This window comes from Stegostoma tigrinum, chromosome 9, assembly GCF_030684315.1.
Source record: "Stegostoma tigrinum isolate sSteTig4 chromosome 9, sSteTig4.hap1, whole genome shotgun sequence".
Classification (NCBI taxonomy): domain Eukaryota; kingdom Metazoa; phylum Chordata; class Chondrichthyes; order Orectolobiformes; family Stegostomatidae; genus Stegostoma; species Stegostoma tigrinum.
This window is the reverse complement of record NC_081362.1, coordinates 16,148,059-16,165,596: the sequence shown is the minus strand read 5'-3', so window position 1 is coordinate 16,165,596 and position 17,538 is coordinate 16,148,059. Positions and strand designations below refer to the sequence as shown.

General features: G+C 44.7%; 1 protein-coding gene across 10 annotated transcripts in view; it reads right to left on the bottom strand.

The window, feature by feature from the left end:
• Positions 1 to 17,538, bottom strand: part of syne1b (spectrin repeat containing, nuclear envelope 1b) — a 504,959-nt gene that overhangs the window by 122,306 nt on the left and 365,115 nt on the right. For all 10 annotated transcript variants that reach the window (XM_059648367.1, XM_059648370.1, XM_059648364.1 and 7 more), the window contains 7 exons: positions 14,238 to 14,370; positions 11,890 to 12,072; positions 10,504 to 10,653; positions 7,102 to 7,278; positions 3,655 to 3,810; positions 2,697 to 2,852; positions 841 to 1,011 (listed from right to left, as the gene is read on the bottom strand). In XM_059648367.1, the coding sequence (XP_059504350.1) occupies positions 841 to 1,011; positions 2,697 to 2,852; positions 3,655 to 3,810; positions 7,102 to 7,278; positions 10,504 to 10,653; positions 11,890 to 12,072; positions 14,238 to 14,370 (1,126 nt within the window). The remainder of the gene's footprint in view (positions 1 to 840; positions 1,012 to 2,696; positions 2,853 to 3,654; positions 3,811 to 7,101; positions 7,279 to 10,503; positions 10,654 to 11,889; positions 12,073 to 14,237; positions 14,371 to 17,538) is intronic.

The window sequence follows — 17,538 nt, the reverse complement described above, 5'->3', positions numbered from 1 at the left end:
GTCCCGGTGTCATTGGCAAGGCTGATATTTGTTGTCGATCTCTAGCTGCCCTTGCCGTTTCATTGGATAAATAAGAGACAACCACATTATTTTAGGTCTGGAGTCAAATATTGTCTAAGGTCTGCAGATTCCCTTCCCTACAGGACATTCTTCAATGTTTTTCATCCCCAAATAAAAATATACCCCTGGTTTAAGAAAACTTGGTTACACTTGGACTTGAAACCCCACTGAACCCCAGTGGCCATGGTGTTTTTATTGGAAGGGTGTGGGGACAGAAGAACATGAGTGTTTCCAATACTCTGTGAGGAAGTGCTTTCAGATTTTGCTCCGGGGAAATATGTAAAATTGTGGCATCTGCTGGTTTTAACGATCGGCTTTACAGAGAGTAAATAGAGACCGGGGGAGGATTAGTGAGGGAATTCCAGAGCCTCTGTACTACTTTTGCCAGATGGGATGGGGGCTTGAGATGCAAAGGGGCTGACAGTCCATGATGCAAGGCACTTCAGAGAGATTGTGAGGCTCCTCAATATGAAACAACATATGGCAAGTACAAGGGCAAATTGGGGACCACGCAAAATGAAGTTAGCACAAGGTTTCACATGAATGGTATGTACATTGGAGAAGACCAGGTGGGGCTGAATGGCCTGTTTGTGTGATGTAAATACTCTGTAATTTCAGGTCATCAACACACACCACTAGAACTGACACGGTTCATCAGGGTTTGAGCTGCAAAGGGTATCAGTTCATTTGTCTGCAAGGGAGACAGCGTCCACCTGATTCACCCGAGGTAACATTCATTGAATTTTAACCACACAGACATTGGAAAGGTGAGGCACTTACCTGCAAGTTGTCCACCTGGATTTTCACAGCTTCCAGAGAGCCAGTCAGCAAACGGAAACGTGAAAGAGAGTACCTGGCATCCATCAAGTGGCCATTGATCTCCTCATGGGCTGCCTTGTAAATATTCCACTGGTCCAGCAAGGACTGCAGAGTAATCTTCAGTTGGCCAACCTGGAACATGCCAAGATCGAACAGTGAATGTTTGCTCGCTAGACCAGGAAAGACCACACGTGTACAACTCTCAACTCAAGTCAAATAAAAGGTATCCCGGCCTTTCTCGTCTTTACGGTAGCAATTAACAGCATCTATTTCCTACCTTATTGTGAAAATAAACTTATTGTGAAGATAAATAAATGTCACAAAGCACCAGAACAAATATGACGGGTCAATGGTCTCAGTGTTGCACGATTCCAAGTAGCCACTGGAATGGCATTGGTGCAGAACATTCTGGCTTGAACACAGAACTTTACTTCAAAAAAAATAGGTACATATTTGTTTTTGGGATCCTGGTCACATTCACTACTCAACCCTGGTTTCTGAGACTCCATTAGAAGCTAACTGCATATTGCAGGATTGGGATTGCACGTAGGCTGGGTATGTATGGGTGTGACAGGTTCCTTTCTCTGAATGGCATCACCCAACCAATTGACCTTTCACTGCATGCCTACAGTTTTTAAAGGTCATAAGTAATCAGCTTTTGTTGAACCAGAAGGATTTGAGGGACATCATCTGGATTCCTGATCCACTGTCAGAGCTTTCAAACCAAAATGCCACAAGTTGCGAGGGAAGACATCTATTTCTACCAGTTGGTGTGCGTGTGTGTGTCAGATCGACTGGGTATAATTGTAAACAGCGCCTTGATACTGTCCAAACGCATGGTGCTGTCATTATCCATGTATTCATCAAATTGCTGCTGAAAGTTCATTAATTTCCTCAATTTTTTTTTAGTTTCTTTATGGGTGTTGATGCTGCTAGCAAGGCGAAAATGTGCTAAATGCCCTTGAAATGCCATTGCAAAGGCCAGTTCAGAGTCAATCATACTGCTGTGGGTTTGGAGTCACAGACTGGAAGCAATGCAGGTAACATCACCCTCTTCCTTGAAGAACATTAGAGAACTGGATAGGATTTTTACAACAATTGGCACTGGGCACCATGGTCACCACATTTCCAGAGTTTTGTTCATGAAATTTAAGTTCTCCCAACTGCCATGGGTTTGAACCCACGTCCTGAGATCTTTGCCCTGGGCCTCGGTATTACCAGTCCATTGACATTACCATCATCTTGCTGTCTCTCCATTTCTGTGCAGGATCAAGGTAAGAATGAGATTTTGAATGGGATGAAGGTTTAAGAATGGAAGGTTTGAGTTATAAGGTGAGACTGCATAGGCTGGGATTCTTTTCACTGGAGCACAGAAGGTGGAGGGGTGCCTTATCGAGGTTAATAAAATCACGAGAGGCAGGGGTAAGTTGAATGGCAGCTGCCTTTCCCCGAGAGTGGGGGATTTCAAGTTTAGGGGGCATATTTTTAAGGGGAGAAGAGAAAGAAAGATTTTTAAAAAAGACATGAGGGGCAAATCCGCTTTTTTACACAGAGAGTGGTCCATGTGTGGAATGGACTTCCGGAGGAAGTGGTGAAGGTGTGTACACTTACAATATGTAAAAGATATCTGAATAAGTACATGAATAAGAAATCTTTGGAGGGATATGGGCCAAGCACAGGCAGGTGGGACTAGTTTAGTTTGGGATTATGGTCGGCACGGTTGGGCCGAAGGGTCTGTTTCCATGCTGTATGACTCTGGTTTTATAACCAATCCCTGTCATTCAAAGAACCAGCCCTGGTCATTGACACATGATTACCAAGTGGTCTAGATGAGCCCAGGAATGATTAAGTTCTCGGACTGTTTCCATAACACTGTTGGAAGCCTCTTCCTTCTTGTTCTGTATCAGCAGCAGGCCACTTTTCTCGACTTTCTCCACTTCCTTCTCTTTCACTCGGATAACATCTTCTAGCTCCTAAGAAATAAAATGATGGAACTTGACCTCAAAGAAACAGTCTGATGGCTATGAGCTGCACAAGCCCCGTCCCACATTATTTACTTCACCCTGCCCTGCCCCATCAATACGTCCTCTATACCCACCTCCCACACATCCCAACCTAGATACTTTCTCATTAGCCAGAGGTGTTATCATACACCAAGAGAACAGACGAGACTTGAACCCAGGTCTCCCTATGTCATAGGTAGGGTCACTACCACTGTGTCACAAGAGCATCTACGGGCTGTTCTATGTTACATGCCTGAACCGCTCCACGTGGTAGCAAGTTGAACATTCTCATTAATCTCTGGGTAAAACATTTTCACCTGAACGCATCACGGGATTTATCACTGACTGTCTTCATTTCCTGGTTTCAGACTCTCCTTGTCTCTCTGTGTCTGGTATCAATGCCCCTCTTAATCCTAAACCACTCCCCCCGAACCCTTAGCCTTCCACTTTCTAGAGACAGCAGCCTCTCAGAGGTCCCGGGCAGCTGACTAGAGGAGATCGCAGATCCCACCGTACAGGAAGCCTCAGGATAATTCCCATCAGGTTGAAGGTAAGAATGGTCCTCCGTTCAAATGGGCTGACAAAGTGCTAACTAGAGGTCTGGTATATCAGAAGAAATAATGGAACCAGACCAGAAACTTTCACTCCATTAACTGAAGTGTGCGTGCGTACTCGGGAGAAGCTAGGCAGGTTGCCTCCTGGCTGAGAGGATGTAGGTTGATAGACAAAAACAGAAGGGAGGAAGTAATGAGGTTTACTTTAGATTCTGTACCTGGCAATCCTTCAATGCAGAATGGACAGAGGCTAGGTCACTGATTGAGTGCCACTTCTTCATTTTGTCTTCCTGACATTCAAACCAGTCTTTCAAGCACTGGACATTCTTCTCATATTCCGTCCACGATTCTAGAGAGCCTTCCAACGACCCAATCTGTCAACATTCATTCATTTTATTGCTAGGCATTTATTAAAGTGCAGCTGTAAATTTGCGCCAAGTGAGAAATTAGTAAGCCTTCCAGAACACGGCAGAATTTGTTCAGCATTCCCACAGAAAGACAATACAAATCAACTAAAATAAGACAAAGAATTGTAAAATCAGAAACTAAAGACCAAAATTGCAGGAGGAACTCAGTGGGTCTGGCAGCAGAGCTGTAGAGAGAAAGCAGAGTCCACGTTTTGAGTCCAGTGACTCTTCTTCAGAACGTATTCTGAACACTTCTGAGGACTGCACCGGACTCAGAGCATTGACTCTAATTTCTTTCCACGGATGCTGCCAGACCAGCTGAGTTACTCCAGCAATTTCTGTTTCTAAACACAAATCCTGTTTGGAAGCAAGGGGGGATTATCTGGTTTCAGGACACACCAGGCTTGCACCATGTGTAAAGCTCACCGAGACCCTCGGTGGGGGGGTAACCCATTCCTTCTCTGTGAGCCATCTAGAGTGCTGAAGACTCGCCTGGGTGTGAGTCAGCATTGGAACAGATCTGTGCTGGATGTGAGTTTGCTCGCTGAGCTGGAAGGTTCGTTTTCAGACGTTTCGTCACCATTCTAGGTAACATCATCAGTGAGCCTCCGACAAAGCGCTGGTGTTATGTCCCGCTTTCTGTTTATCTGGTTAGGTTTCCTTGGGTTGGTGATGTCATTTCCTGTTCTTTTTCTCAGGGGATGGTAGATTGACTCCAAATCAACGTGTTTGTTGATGGAGTTCCGGTTGGAATGCCATGCTTCTAGGAATTCTCGTGCGTGTCTCCGTTTGGCTTGTCCTAGGATGGATGTGTTGTCCCAATCAAAGTGGTGTCCTTCCTTATCTGTATGTAAGGATACGAGTGATAGTGGGTCATGTCGTTTTGTGGCTAGTTGATGTTCATGTATCCTGGTGGCTAGCTTTCTGCCAGTTTGTCCAATGTAGTGTTCGTCACAGTTCTTGCAAGGTATTTTGAGATGACGTTTGTTTTATTTGTTGTCTGTATAGGGTCTTTTAAGTTCATTAGCTGCTGTTTTAGTCTGTTGGTGGGTTTGTGGGCTACCCTGATGCCAAGAGGTCCGAGTAGTCTGGCAGTCATTTCGGAAATGTCTTTGACGTAGGGGAGAGTGGTTATGGTTTCTGAGCCCGTTTTGTCTGTTTGTTTGGGTTTATTGCTGAGGAATCGGCGGACTGTGTTCATAGGGTACCCATTCTTTTTGAATACACTGTATAGGTGATTTTCCTCTGCTCTGCGTAGTTCCTCTGTGCTGCAGTGTGCGGTGGCTCGTTGGAATAATGTTCTAATGCAGCTTCGTTTGTGGGTGTTGGGATGGTTGCTCCTGTAGTTCAGTATTTGGTCCCTATGTGTTGTTTTCGGAAAACAACACATAGGGACCAAATACTGAACTACAGGAGCAACCATCCCAACACCCACAAACGAAGCTGCATTAGAACATTATTCCAACGAGCCACCGCACACTGCAGCATAGAGGAACTACGCAGAGCAGAGGAAAATCACCTATACAGTGTATTCAAGAAGAATGGGTACCCTATGAACACAGTCCGCCGATTCCTCAGCAATAAACCCAAACAAACAGACAAAACGGGCTCAGAAACCATAACCACTCTCCCCTACGTCAAAGACATTTCCGAAATGACTGCCAGACTACTCGGACCTCTTGGCATCAGGGTAGCCCACAAACCCACCAACAGACTAAAACAGCAGCTAATGAACTTAAAAGACCCTATACAGACAACAAATAAAACAAACGTCATCTCAAAATACCTTGCAAGAACTGTGACGAACACTACATTGGACAAACTGGCAGAAAGCTAGCCACCAGGATACATGAACATCAACTAGCCACAAAACGACATGACCCACTATCACTCGTATCCTTACATACAGATGAGGAAGGACACCACTTTGATTGGGACAACACATCCATCCTAGGACAAGCCAAACGGAGACATGCACGAGAATTCCTAGAAGCATGGCATTCCAACCGGAACTCCATCAACAAACATATTGATTTGGAGCCAATGTACCATCCCCTGAGAAAAAGAACAGGAAATGACATCACCAACCCAAGGAAACCTAACCAGATAAATAGAAAGCGGGACATAACACCAGCGCTTCGTCAGAGGCTCACTGATGATGTTACCTGGAATGGTGTCGAAACGTCTGAAAACGAACCTTCCAGCTCAGCGAGCAAACTCACATCCAGAACCTCAACCTGAGCTACAAATCTTCTCAAAACTCGCTAACAGATCTGTGCCTTGGGATACAGAAACTGTTCAGCAGATGGGACCTTTTATTTGTTTATGGGATGAGGGTGTCGCTGGCTAGGCTGCACTTATTGCCCATCACCATATTGCAGTGGGTCTGGAGTCACGAGTAGGCTAGACCAGATAAGGATGCTAGTTTCCTTCCCTAAAGGGCATTAGTGAGTCAGATGGGTTTTCCCAACAATCAACAATGGATTCACAGTCATCATTAGATTCTTAATTCCAGATATCTTAATGAATTCAAATCCACCATCTGCTGTGGCAGGATTCAAACCTGGGTCCCCAGCACATCGTCTGGGTCTCTGGATTGACAGTCCGGTGATAACATCACTAGGCCATTGCCTCACCCACTATGGGGGAATACGGTCATTCACTTCTGACCTAAGAAAGTTTGATTAGATCAATTTCCAGATCGTGAGTGGCTGGGAACTGTGAAGGAACAGAGAGGTTTAGGCGTCTGGTTATGGGAATCAGGAAAAGCCGATGCGCAGCTACAAAAAAAATTGAAAAGGCTAATGGAACATTGTCCATTATCTCAAGGAACGCAAAAAGAGTGGAATTTAGAACACATGTAGATTACTGCATTCAGTTCTGGGCATCTATGGAAGGAGGGAATGGAACACAACTTGACCAGAATGATACCAAGCTTAAAAATGTTAAATTAATTGGAATGAAAACAGAAGTTCCTGGAAAATCTCAGCAGGTCTGGCAGCATCTATGGAGAGAAATCAGAAGTTGACGTTTCAGGACCTTCGGAACCAGAAAAGACCAAATGGTCAACAAAACAAGCCCCACACCGACGATCCCTGAAGGATCAGGAATGGTGTTTTGGACAGCCTTCTCTACAACAGTGTGATCACACAAGGTAAATACTAAACAGCAAAATATAGGGGTTAAAGAAAGAAAAAACAGTGCTGTCTAGGGAGATCAAAATCAGTGTGGGGCACTGTGTGGAATGCTCTCCATTACCTGCTCAGTGATACGTCCTTGCAACAGTTGCCACCTCTTGTTCATTACTCCAAGGCGTTCAGCGAAATCAGTTTTGTCACTGCGCTTGCTCTCCACATCATGACTACTGATCTGTAACACTGACTGGTTCACAAAGTCCACCGTCAGCTGCTTACACGCCAAGTCAATCTTGAAAGCCTGAAAAAGACAAATGCATTAGAATAGCTTGGGTGACTGTGCAAACTCCACACAGACATTCTCCCAGTGTCTGTGTGGGTTTCCTCCGGGTGCTCCGGTTTCCTCCCACAGTCCAAAGATGTGCAGGTTAGGGTGGATTGGCCACGCTAAATTGCCCGTGGTGTTCAGGGGTGTGCACATTAGGGTGGATTGGCCATGCTAAATTGTCTGTAGTGAACAGGGATATGCAGGTTAGGTGGGTTAGCCATAGGAAATGCAGAGTTACAGGGACAGCGTAGGGGGGTTTGGTCTAGGTCTGGGTGGCATGCACTTCAGAGGGTCAGCGTAGACTCAATGGCCTGCTTGCAAACTGTAGGGATTCATAAAAACAAAAACAACAAGAACAAGCCCACAATCTAGTGTCAATAAAGGATAATACATCTAGGGGTCTTCAGGTACTGAATCAGACAAACGCAAGGTTATCTGTGAAGTAAATGCAACTTCAAATTGTGATCAGATTGGCGGTATATTAATGTCTATTCCATTCACCCAGTCTTCCCTATTCTCCTTAACCCTTGTGCCACCAGCGACCCACCAGCTCCCAATTCAACATTCCTCAAATGGCTGGGGAAGTGCAGGCCCTGCCCAGAAGCAATCCTCCTCCTTCAGGCAGTCAATGTCTGCTCACCTCCTCTGCCTCACCGTACACCCAAGGTCACAAACTCGGAGTTAAACTGACCTCTCCTTGCTTTATTGTTGACCTAGCGAAGGACTGATGTTCTGACAGCACACTAACAAGTGAGCAGTGAGAGAAGCGTTGATCACCTGCACTCCCGCACATAATAACAACCATTACGCTTGCAATGTGCCTTCATCACAGTGAAACACGGCAATGTGCTTCACAGGAGCCTGGTCAAGCAAAATGACCAGAAGCTGAAGTAGCAGCTCAAATGTTTAAACTCCGCTTCATAAACTGGAGGCCCCAGCCGAGGCCTGACTGTCTGGTGCAGTACTGAGGAGTGCCATCATGTCTGAGGAGCTGTCTTTCAAATCACACTCTACTGAGGCTCTCTCTATCCCTCCGCAGGGGAATAAAGGATCTAACAGCACTTTTCAAAGAAAAGGAAGCCAGCTCTCCCTGGTACCCGAGCAGAAATGTATTCTTCAGCTTAGTCCAAACAGTATATTCAGCTCAGTGTCACACAGCCAAAGGTGAAACCTTGCTGTGCAAAAATGGCTGCCATTTCCTGACAAAACCACACTGGCAATAACTCAAAGCACTTGACTGGTTACTCATGGAAATGTTTGAAGGAACTAATGGGCATTATATAAATGCAGACTCTTCTTTACCTTCTGCTTCTCAGAAGCATATAAAATCTTTCAGCCTGTTGATCTATTTAGTGAGATTACAGTGACCTGTTTCCTATCATCTGCTCTTGACTATAAACATTAGTCTATCACTGCACACCTGATCAAAGGCCTTTTGAAAATCCAGATAAATTACCCCTACCGCACTGTCATGGTCTACTCTCTGTTACCTTTAACAAATTAACAAGATTGGCTTGAAACCTACATTGACTGTTCACTATGATGATTCTCATTTCCAGACATTCTTTTAACCTCTCCTTCAGCAGTGTTTCCAACGTTTCGCCTCACTGATGTGAAGCTGTACTAATATTCTGTTCCTCATCTTAAATATACAAATGACAACTGCCCATCAGTTGTCTGACGCATTTTTTTTAAAGAGATAGCAGGAACTGCAAATGCTGGAGAATCCGAGATAACAAGGTGTAGAGCTGGATGAACACAGCAGACCGAGCAGCATCAGGGGAGCAGGAAGGCTGACTTTTCAGACCTGGACCGTTCTTCAGAAATGATTTCTGAAGATTTGTGAAGAAGGGTCTAGGCCTGAAACGTCAGCCTTCCTGCTCCTCCGATGCTGCTTGGCCTGCTGTGTTCATCCAGCTCTACAGCTTATTATACCAATTTTTTAAACAATGTTTTCGACATGAATAGTAATACACCTGCTATATCTTCCTTGAATTGTTTAAAACAAATGTCGTTTGTATCCATCTTGACCAGTGATTTTAACATGTCTAACACTTTGGTTTTTGTACTTGTAATCATACCACCATTTAATAAATAGCAAAGCAATATGGTTATTTGATATTTTTACCATTTCTTTATCGCCACCTGTGATATTATCCTATCATCCTTAATAATCATGTTTCCATCACAACCTTCCAGTTTTCACTGGAGCGTCAGTAACATCATTTTTATTATCTTGTTTTAATGTTGTTTGTTACCTTAAATTTAAATTGTTTCTTTTTTGATTTCTCTAATCTTTTCACACTATCTCTTTTCATGAACTCTTCTGTTATTCATTGACTTGTTGAATGCCTCTTTCCTCATCCTCAATGGTTGCCTTATTCACTGATGAAGTCTTAGGTTTGTTCTTTCCTTTCTGTGGAATATATTTTCCTGAACTCTGTTGAACATTGTATTACATGTTTCATACTGTGGTCCCACATTGTTGTCTATCAATAATATTTATTATTTTTATTTTCCCAGAGTTAGGATCACAGAATCCCTGGAGTGCAGAAAGAGGCCACTCAGCCTGCAATGACTTTCGGAAAAGCATCCTAAAGCCAGCCCCCACCCTACCGCTATAAGCCCACATTGCCCATGGTTAAGCTGTCGAGATCACACAACCCTGGACATTACAGGACAACTTAGCTGGGCCAGTCCACCTAACATGCAGCCCCTTGGACTGTAACCCAGTGAAAACCCATGCAGACACAGGGAAAAATGTGCAAACTCCACACAGATAGTCACCTGAGACTGAATCGAACCTGGGTGCCTGGCACTGCTAGGCAGCAGTGCTAACCACTGAGCACCATTCTATTCACAGCCTCTCAAAATTAACTATTCTACAATCAATTAAGTTTTCATATTACTCACGTTTTTCTCTATTACATTTTAACGCACTATAACATTATGGTCACTACTCCCTTGATTGTCCCACCTGAACCCAGTTCATTCACAATTATTAAAGCCAATATCGAATATTGCCTTCATATGCTTCTAACATATGGGGTAGAAAGGAATTATTGCACTCCATCTCCTTGTTAACTGTTCTGTTCCTCTCCATCAGTTTTCAGTTATTTTTTAATGGTTTTAAGTTCAATGAAATCAACTCTTAATCTACTTTATTCAAGAAAATATAAGCTGAGACTTCTTCCTTACCTTGTACTTCTTGAGGTATTGTTCTATCACCTGTGAACCCACAGCACTTTTGACTTTCTCATCATCTTCTTCAAGGATTTGCTCCGTGAGTGAGATCCAGTTCATAAGCTCATTGATGGCTGTACGTGAAGGTAATTTCTCCATCTGGAGCTGAGAAGGGAAAGATTTTCAACTTCCTCCACAGACAACATCTGTCTTACACCACGATACTCAGTAGTACTGAGCACATCATTGTAACTTAAGACAGGGACTGTAATCAACAGCATGGTAAAACCCACAAAAGATGCTATGGCTTTTTTCTCTGGAGTATCGAAGGCTGAGGGGTGACCTTATAGAGGTTTATAAAATCATGAGGGGCATGGATAGGGTGAATGGTCAAGGCTTTTCCCAGGGTAGGGGAGTCCAAAACTAGAGGGGTAGGTTTAAGGTGAGAGTGGAAAGATTTAAAAGGGACCCAAGGGGCAACGTTTTCTACTCAGAGGGTGGGACACGTATGCAACAAGCTGCCAGAGGAAGTGGTGGAGGCTGGTACAATTACAGCATTTAAAAAGGAATCTTGATAGATATACGAATAGGAAAGGATACGGGCCAAATGCTGGCAATTGGGACTAGATTAATTTAGGATATCTGATCGACATGGATGAGTTGGATTGAAGGGTCTGTTTCCGTGCTGTATAACTCTATGACTTTATCTGTAACTGAGTAATCCATTTTAGCCATGTTGATGCACTGAAACATGGACAGCAGATAAACATTTAGCACCTCTCAAATTGGCATCCTCACAAATGCAGTCAGAGCCAGAGTGAACAGCTCAGCTCAGCTCTTCAGACATAGGCTAGGGAGTGAAGCACTCAGATCCTTGGCTCAAATCTGGTTCAAACCCAATAGGCAATCTCCAGCCATTCGGAGAGCAGCCTGCCAAAGTGGCCCTGCCATGGGAGGGAGGAAGTGGGAGGTGGGCTGAGAGCCCCACAATTTGAAGACCAGATTCAACTTGGAAGCGGCGCCTTGCGATCATGCATCAAACATCACTCCTGAGGCCTGGTGGCTTCTGACTGGAGAAGCACAGAAGGTGGCCACTCAGCCCATTCAATTGCTGTTAGGATCCTGCTGGAAAAGTAATCGCACACACTATCGTATCTATCCCAAAACTATCACCAGGCATCACTATCTCCTTACGCGGCCTCACATTTCTGAACATGGAGCTGGGGTGGGAGCAGGAGAAGGATGAGATTGAGTTCGCTTACACTCACAGTCTCTCTATCTCCTCCTCTCCCCGCAACACCCGCCCCAGGCCATGACAGCAAAAGGAAGCCGCCATTATCCAAATTCTTCAATTTCAGACGGACCCCTTTTACCCGGGTGACACATCGATCTCTCCAGTACCTGGTGTAGCTTCTCTTGGACCAAGGGGATTTGAGTGAGGAGCTCTGTCCACTGGTTGTCCGTCTGGGCCAGCCCAGATCGCAAGGTGGCTGTGTCTACCTTCTTGAGCCGCAGGAGCTGATTTCCCCGACTCAACACCGATGATTTGAGAGAGGACTTAGTGTCAACCTCCTTGGAAAATTCCTGGAAAAGGAGCCGAGTCGGTAGAAGATTTGCAAAACTGCTCAAACACTGCTGCTAAACCAGTCCACTATTCAAAGAACTGGCTCTGCGCAGCAATTAAAAGGAAAAATAAAGCCTGGTTAAAACATTTGAGTTATTAGAATCATGCAGCTCAAAAGGATGTCATTTGGCACTTTTTTTTTGTTAAATACTCGACCAACTTTTGTTGCCCATCCCTAAGTGCTCAGGAGTAAGTGGGCCTGGAGCCATTGGGAGGCTAGCCCAGGTAAGGATGGCAGATTCAGCTCTGAAGGAGGTAAAACTGGACTCAAAACAATAACTGTGTTTTTCTCCCTACAGATGCTGCCAGACCCACTGAGTTTCCCCAGCACTTTCCTGTTTGTGTTTCGGATTTCCTGCGTCTTTGTTTAAGAATTCGCGAACGAGACGGATTTTCATAACAATCGATAGTGGTTTCGATAAACCAGCTTTTAATTTGAGTTCAGAAACAGCAAACTGCTGGAGAAACTCAGCAGGTCTGGCAGCATCTGCGGGAAGAAAGCACAGTGGATGTTTTGGGTGTCAGAACCCATCTGCAGACACCGCGAGACCTGCTGAGTTTCTCCAGCAATGTCTGCTTTTGCTTCAAATTTCCAGCATTCGCAGTTCTTTGTTTTATTTTACTTCCAGTCTTTTTCCCGCTTTTAAAGTGAATTCAAATTCATCACGGTGGGATTCAAACTCATAATCCCCAGAACGTTACCCCTGGTATAGTCTAGTGATGTAAACCACTATGCCACCACCTCCCCTGTGCTGTGTTACTCCTGCTCTTGCAGAGAGCTTTCTGCTATTTGACACTGTCCCTATAATGCTACAGGTTGTGCCTTGTGTAGCCGGTCAAAACTCTCAATGCAACAATCCAGGCTGAAGGCCCAGGGCTAATGGACAGCCGCACTGGCAGAGACACAGGCATTCAAGTTAGATATTATATTGAAGACCCATCCGCTCTCAGGTAGACACTAAACATCTCATGACGCTGCTGTGAACAAGTGCAAGGTCACCATCTCTGCTGCCCTGACCAATATTTAGCTATCAATCCAATGTCTCAAAACAGGTTATCTGGTCATCCTCAGGTTGCAGAGTATAGGAGTTTTGTTAGGTGCAAACTAGCTGCTGCATTCCCTACATTAAAACAGTGGCTGCATTTCAAAAGTACTTTGTGAAGTAAAACACTTTGGGGTGTCCAGTACTTGTGAACAGCCCTATTCAAAGGCAACTTTTTCATGGAGGGAGCCTGCACAGAAAGTGTAGACAGCATAGATCAGTCAAGGAGATCACTTCTTGGCGGGGGTGAAGAATTTGGATTAGCAATCTCAGCTCTCTGTAGCAATCCAAATTGTCCTGTGTATTAATGGGTGATCGCCTGACAGTAGTCAGGAGTAATTCAAACAGCTATTCCTTTCTACAGGAGATTCGTGGTCAACGGTATGATTAGGAACATTTTGATGCATGTTTTACTCTGATAATACAGCTTTTAAGGAAAAAAAAATCAAATGCTGCTAACATTTCACCCCAATGCGATAGGTCAGCATGAATAGAACATCGCAACGTATTGGCCAATGTTTTTAATGACTGGGTCACAGACTCCTAAACTGCACATCCCACACCACAGAAAGGGACAGCTTGCCTCTTACCTGCTGGGTGGGACATTCTGTTTTCAGTTTGAACAAGCTCAGAGAGCAAACAGCACCTGTGCAGTGTTCCAGCTCTATCCATGAAGATTATCGAAGAGCTTTCCCATTTTTTATTTCAAAGAAACTACCTGATTTCCGATGTCTGAACTCTGCTTCAACACAACAGCTTATGGCACAGACTCTTACAGGCCGACCACTCAAGGAAATCTTTTCTTTAAATCTCCTCCTCCACTTTCAATCCTGCTGACCTTGTTTTGCCCCAAAATGTAAATCATTCAAGGGGCGTGGGTAAAGGTTATCGCTCATCCCTAATCACTCTGGAGAGACAGGGTTTGGACCCTCTCACTGAACAGCAGAAACAATAGTTCTGCAGGCGCCTCATTCATAAACTGAAGATCTCAGTCAGGTCACACATTGTGTCTGAGCCAGTAGATATTAAGATACTGACTGCCAAGACAGCAAACATCAGGAAACGACGCAGCAGAAACTCACCAGAAACGAGCTAAGGTGGTCCCTGACAGTGTCCAGCTCCTGTGGGAGAGTCACTGACTGTAGCTTCCAGAACTCCAGGCGCTCCACTGCAGACTGAAGCCATAGATTTAGCTCTGTGTACTCAACCTGGTACCTTTGCAGGAAGCAAAAGAAATGAACAAGGGTTGAGTAAAAAGAAACAAGGCTTCGGCAGCTCAGACAAGTCTAGAAAGCCACACAAGACCCTGAAAACAATATGGAAATAAAACATACTGCCAAACCTGAAGGGGAGGAGAACTGGGTTTATTTGTGTTTGGATCCTGATGGAGCTCCGGGCTCTGATTGGAGTCACCGTTATCACTTCCTTGACAAACTATGTATCATCTCTGTAAACAGAAGCAAAAGCTAAATCTGAGCTCCCAATCTGCTGGCTGCCCAAGGTCTGCGCTCCCTCAGTGCCTCGAGTCAGGGCTACCATTCTGTTGTAGCACAGCAACCAGTTACCAGGAAGAAGCAAGCCCATCAAAAGGTGCGCAGACACCCTGTGTCAGTGACCAAACACCATCCTTAAGTGATTCAGGCTGCTGACCCTGACCTCTCAAGGCAACAAGTCTCTCAGGCCTAAACCTGGATTCCCACATCTCCACCAATTTCAGGATCAAGGATATCCCGTGAGGGTAGTCTCAGGAAAGTTCACACTCTGGAAATCTTGTTGGGTTTATGTCATACAAGCTGGGTCAGGTGGTGGGGGCTGCCAGAAACTAGGTGCAGGCACAATATGAGGGTTCAAAGGCAAGGTCACTCTGGCCCCCAGATTTCTTGCGTTGGACACTGACCAGTTCCCATTCACCATCACCCTCACTCCGCTGCACTAGCTCCTGATCCAGCCACAACTAGATTTCAGCACTCTCTGCTGTGTGTTCGAAACCCTCTGAGGACTCTCTCTTCAAGATAACATTGTTCAAGGCCTACATGGGTCAAGTGCTCACCAGATGTTTCTCAGGCTGACAAATCTAAAGCTAGGGCTCAGAGTCCCTGAATAAGAGAGCAGCCACTTACGACTGAGACTAGGATAAATATCTTCATAAAAAAGATCTTTGGAATACCTTAACCCCAAAGTGCTGAGGGTGCTCAGTTGTTAAGCAAGTTTAAGGTCTAGATCAGTAGCGTTTTAGTCACTGAGGTATCAAGGGATTTTGGGTAGAGAGGCGAATAGGCCAGGGTAGATCAGCCAGAATTTTACTGAACAGCAGCGAAAGACCGAAAGGTGTTTGGGATCCTATTTCTTGTGATCTTAGCCACCTCCTCCAGCTTTAGAACCCTTTAAGGTCTCCACTCTCCTCCACCACAGATCTCATATATCTACAATTTCCTTCATCTTGTCAAATTTCTTCACGGCTACATTTTTCTCACAGACTCTTACTGCTGGTGCGCACTCAGGAATTGTAGGCCGTGATCCCTTCTTTGTGCTCTGCAAGGTGGTTGTCGGCATTTACTCCCATCGCCTGACAACCCTGTGGCGTCAGTCCGGTGTGTGTGTGTGTGTGTGTGTGCGCACGTGCACATGTGTGTGTGTGTGTGTGTGTGTGTGTGTGTGTGTGTGTGTGTGTGTGTGTGTGCACACGTGTGTGTGTGTGCGCGCGCGCACGTGCGTGTAAGTTCCCTTCTCCGGAGAAAATTCATGAACCCAGTTGTGGATTTTTACAATTAGCAGCTTCATGGTCATTTTACTGGTGCCAGTCGCAGATTATCAGCTTCACTGACTTTAATCTTGTAACTGCCTCTGGTTAGATTTGAACTGTTGACTTCTCAGCTATTAATGCTCTAAATTAATGAGCCCCACATCCAGCACTCTACTTGATTCAAAGATAGAGGAAGCACTGCCCTTTATTAATAGAGAATGTACAATATAAATCTCGTATCACTCTCTTTAATATTTCTTACTGGAATGGAGTTAATATCAAAAATATCCAAAAACAAAATTAACAAAAACATGGCATGTACAAGAGAACAACTTTCCAAACACTATGTAACAAACCAAAAGGAAGTGACTGAATTGAGAACAATGTAAACTCTTGTGGATAACACAGTGGTAAACAGTAAAACCAGGCTGAAAACTTGACCAGATTTCCACCATGCAGAAGAAGCAGATTTTAAATTCAGAAAGCCCTATTTAAAAGAAGTGAAGAACCAGTCGGGTATAATTTACATCAAAAAGAACAGTTTAAGAGTAAAGTGGTCATTAGCTGACCAGTATAAGACTCACAATGTTGGAAATTAAACAGAGCTGCAGGTGCTCTCCTTAGCTTTAAAGGCCAGACAAAACAAATGAAAGTGAACAAAGTGGCTTTATGAAAGAATTATCTTCTGCAATCTGTTATCAACTCTTTCCATAATAATCTCGAAAATGTAAATCACCTCGGTGAAATAGGATCTGACTGCCTCTTCAGGGAGAACACTTTCCATCACCCTTTATCGAACAGTTGGTAAAAGATAATCTGACGGGGTATGTGCACAGCAATCCCGAGTCTCTATGGCTTCTGGGCTCCTAAGTGGCCTCAGTGAAACTGGGCATCTGTTCTTGCTCACTATCCAGCCAGCCCTTCTGCAAAGTGAGCTCAACCCTGGGTATTTCATTCAAGGACAGGGTCGGTAACCACTGTGATGTCTCCACAGCCAAATAGACAGTCTATTGGGGTTCAAGCTCCAAACTCACAACTGAAAAGTGACCACTTTAGGTGACACTGTTAAGCCAATCCTGATGGAGGCTGTTGCACAAGGAACTGATTGATGGGAGAACAGCTTACGGTCTCTAAGGAGTGAAACATCTGGGTCTTCTTCATATCCTCTGCAATGATCACAGAAATATTCAGATGCAGAAAGAGCCCATTCAGCCCACAGTTCCACTGTACCAGCTGACGAAAGAATCTCACTGCCCGTGTCCAACCTCCTGCTTTCTCACCCATTCTCTTGCACATTCAAGTCAAATTGCCATAGTCTTACCAGATCATAAAGCTGCTCTCTCATTACAGAGAAACATCTGGTGGTGGCTTAACCTGAGGGCCACCACACCTCAGGTACGGGAGAGGTTGAGAAGGAGAGTCGTACAGGGTGACCTCAGCCAGTTTTGGGAGCTAAACCCACTCTGTTGGTTTCACACTGCTTCACAAGCCAACCATCCAGCCAGCTGAACTAAACCAACACCCCTCTTGCACATTACTTCTGTTCAAATACTCATCCAGTGCTCTCTTGGATGTCTCTACTGAATCTGCCTCCACCACACTTCCAGGCAGAGCATTCCAGACCCTCAGTCTGAAAATGC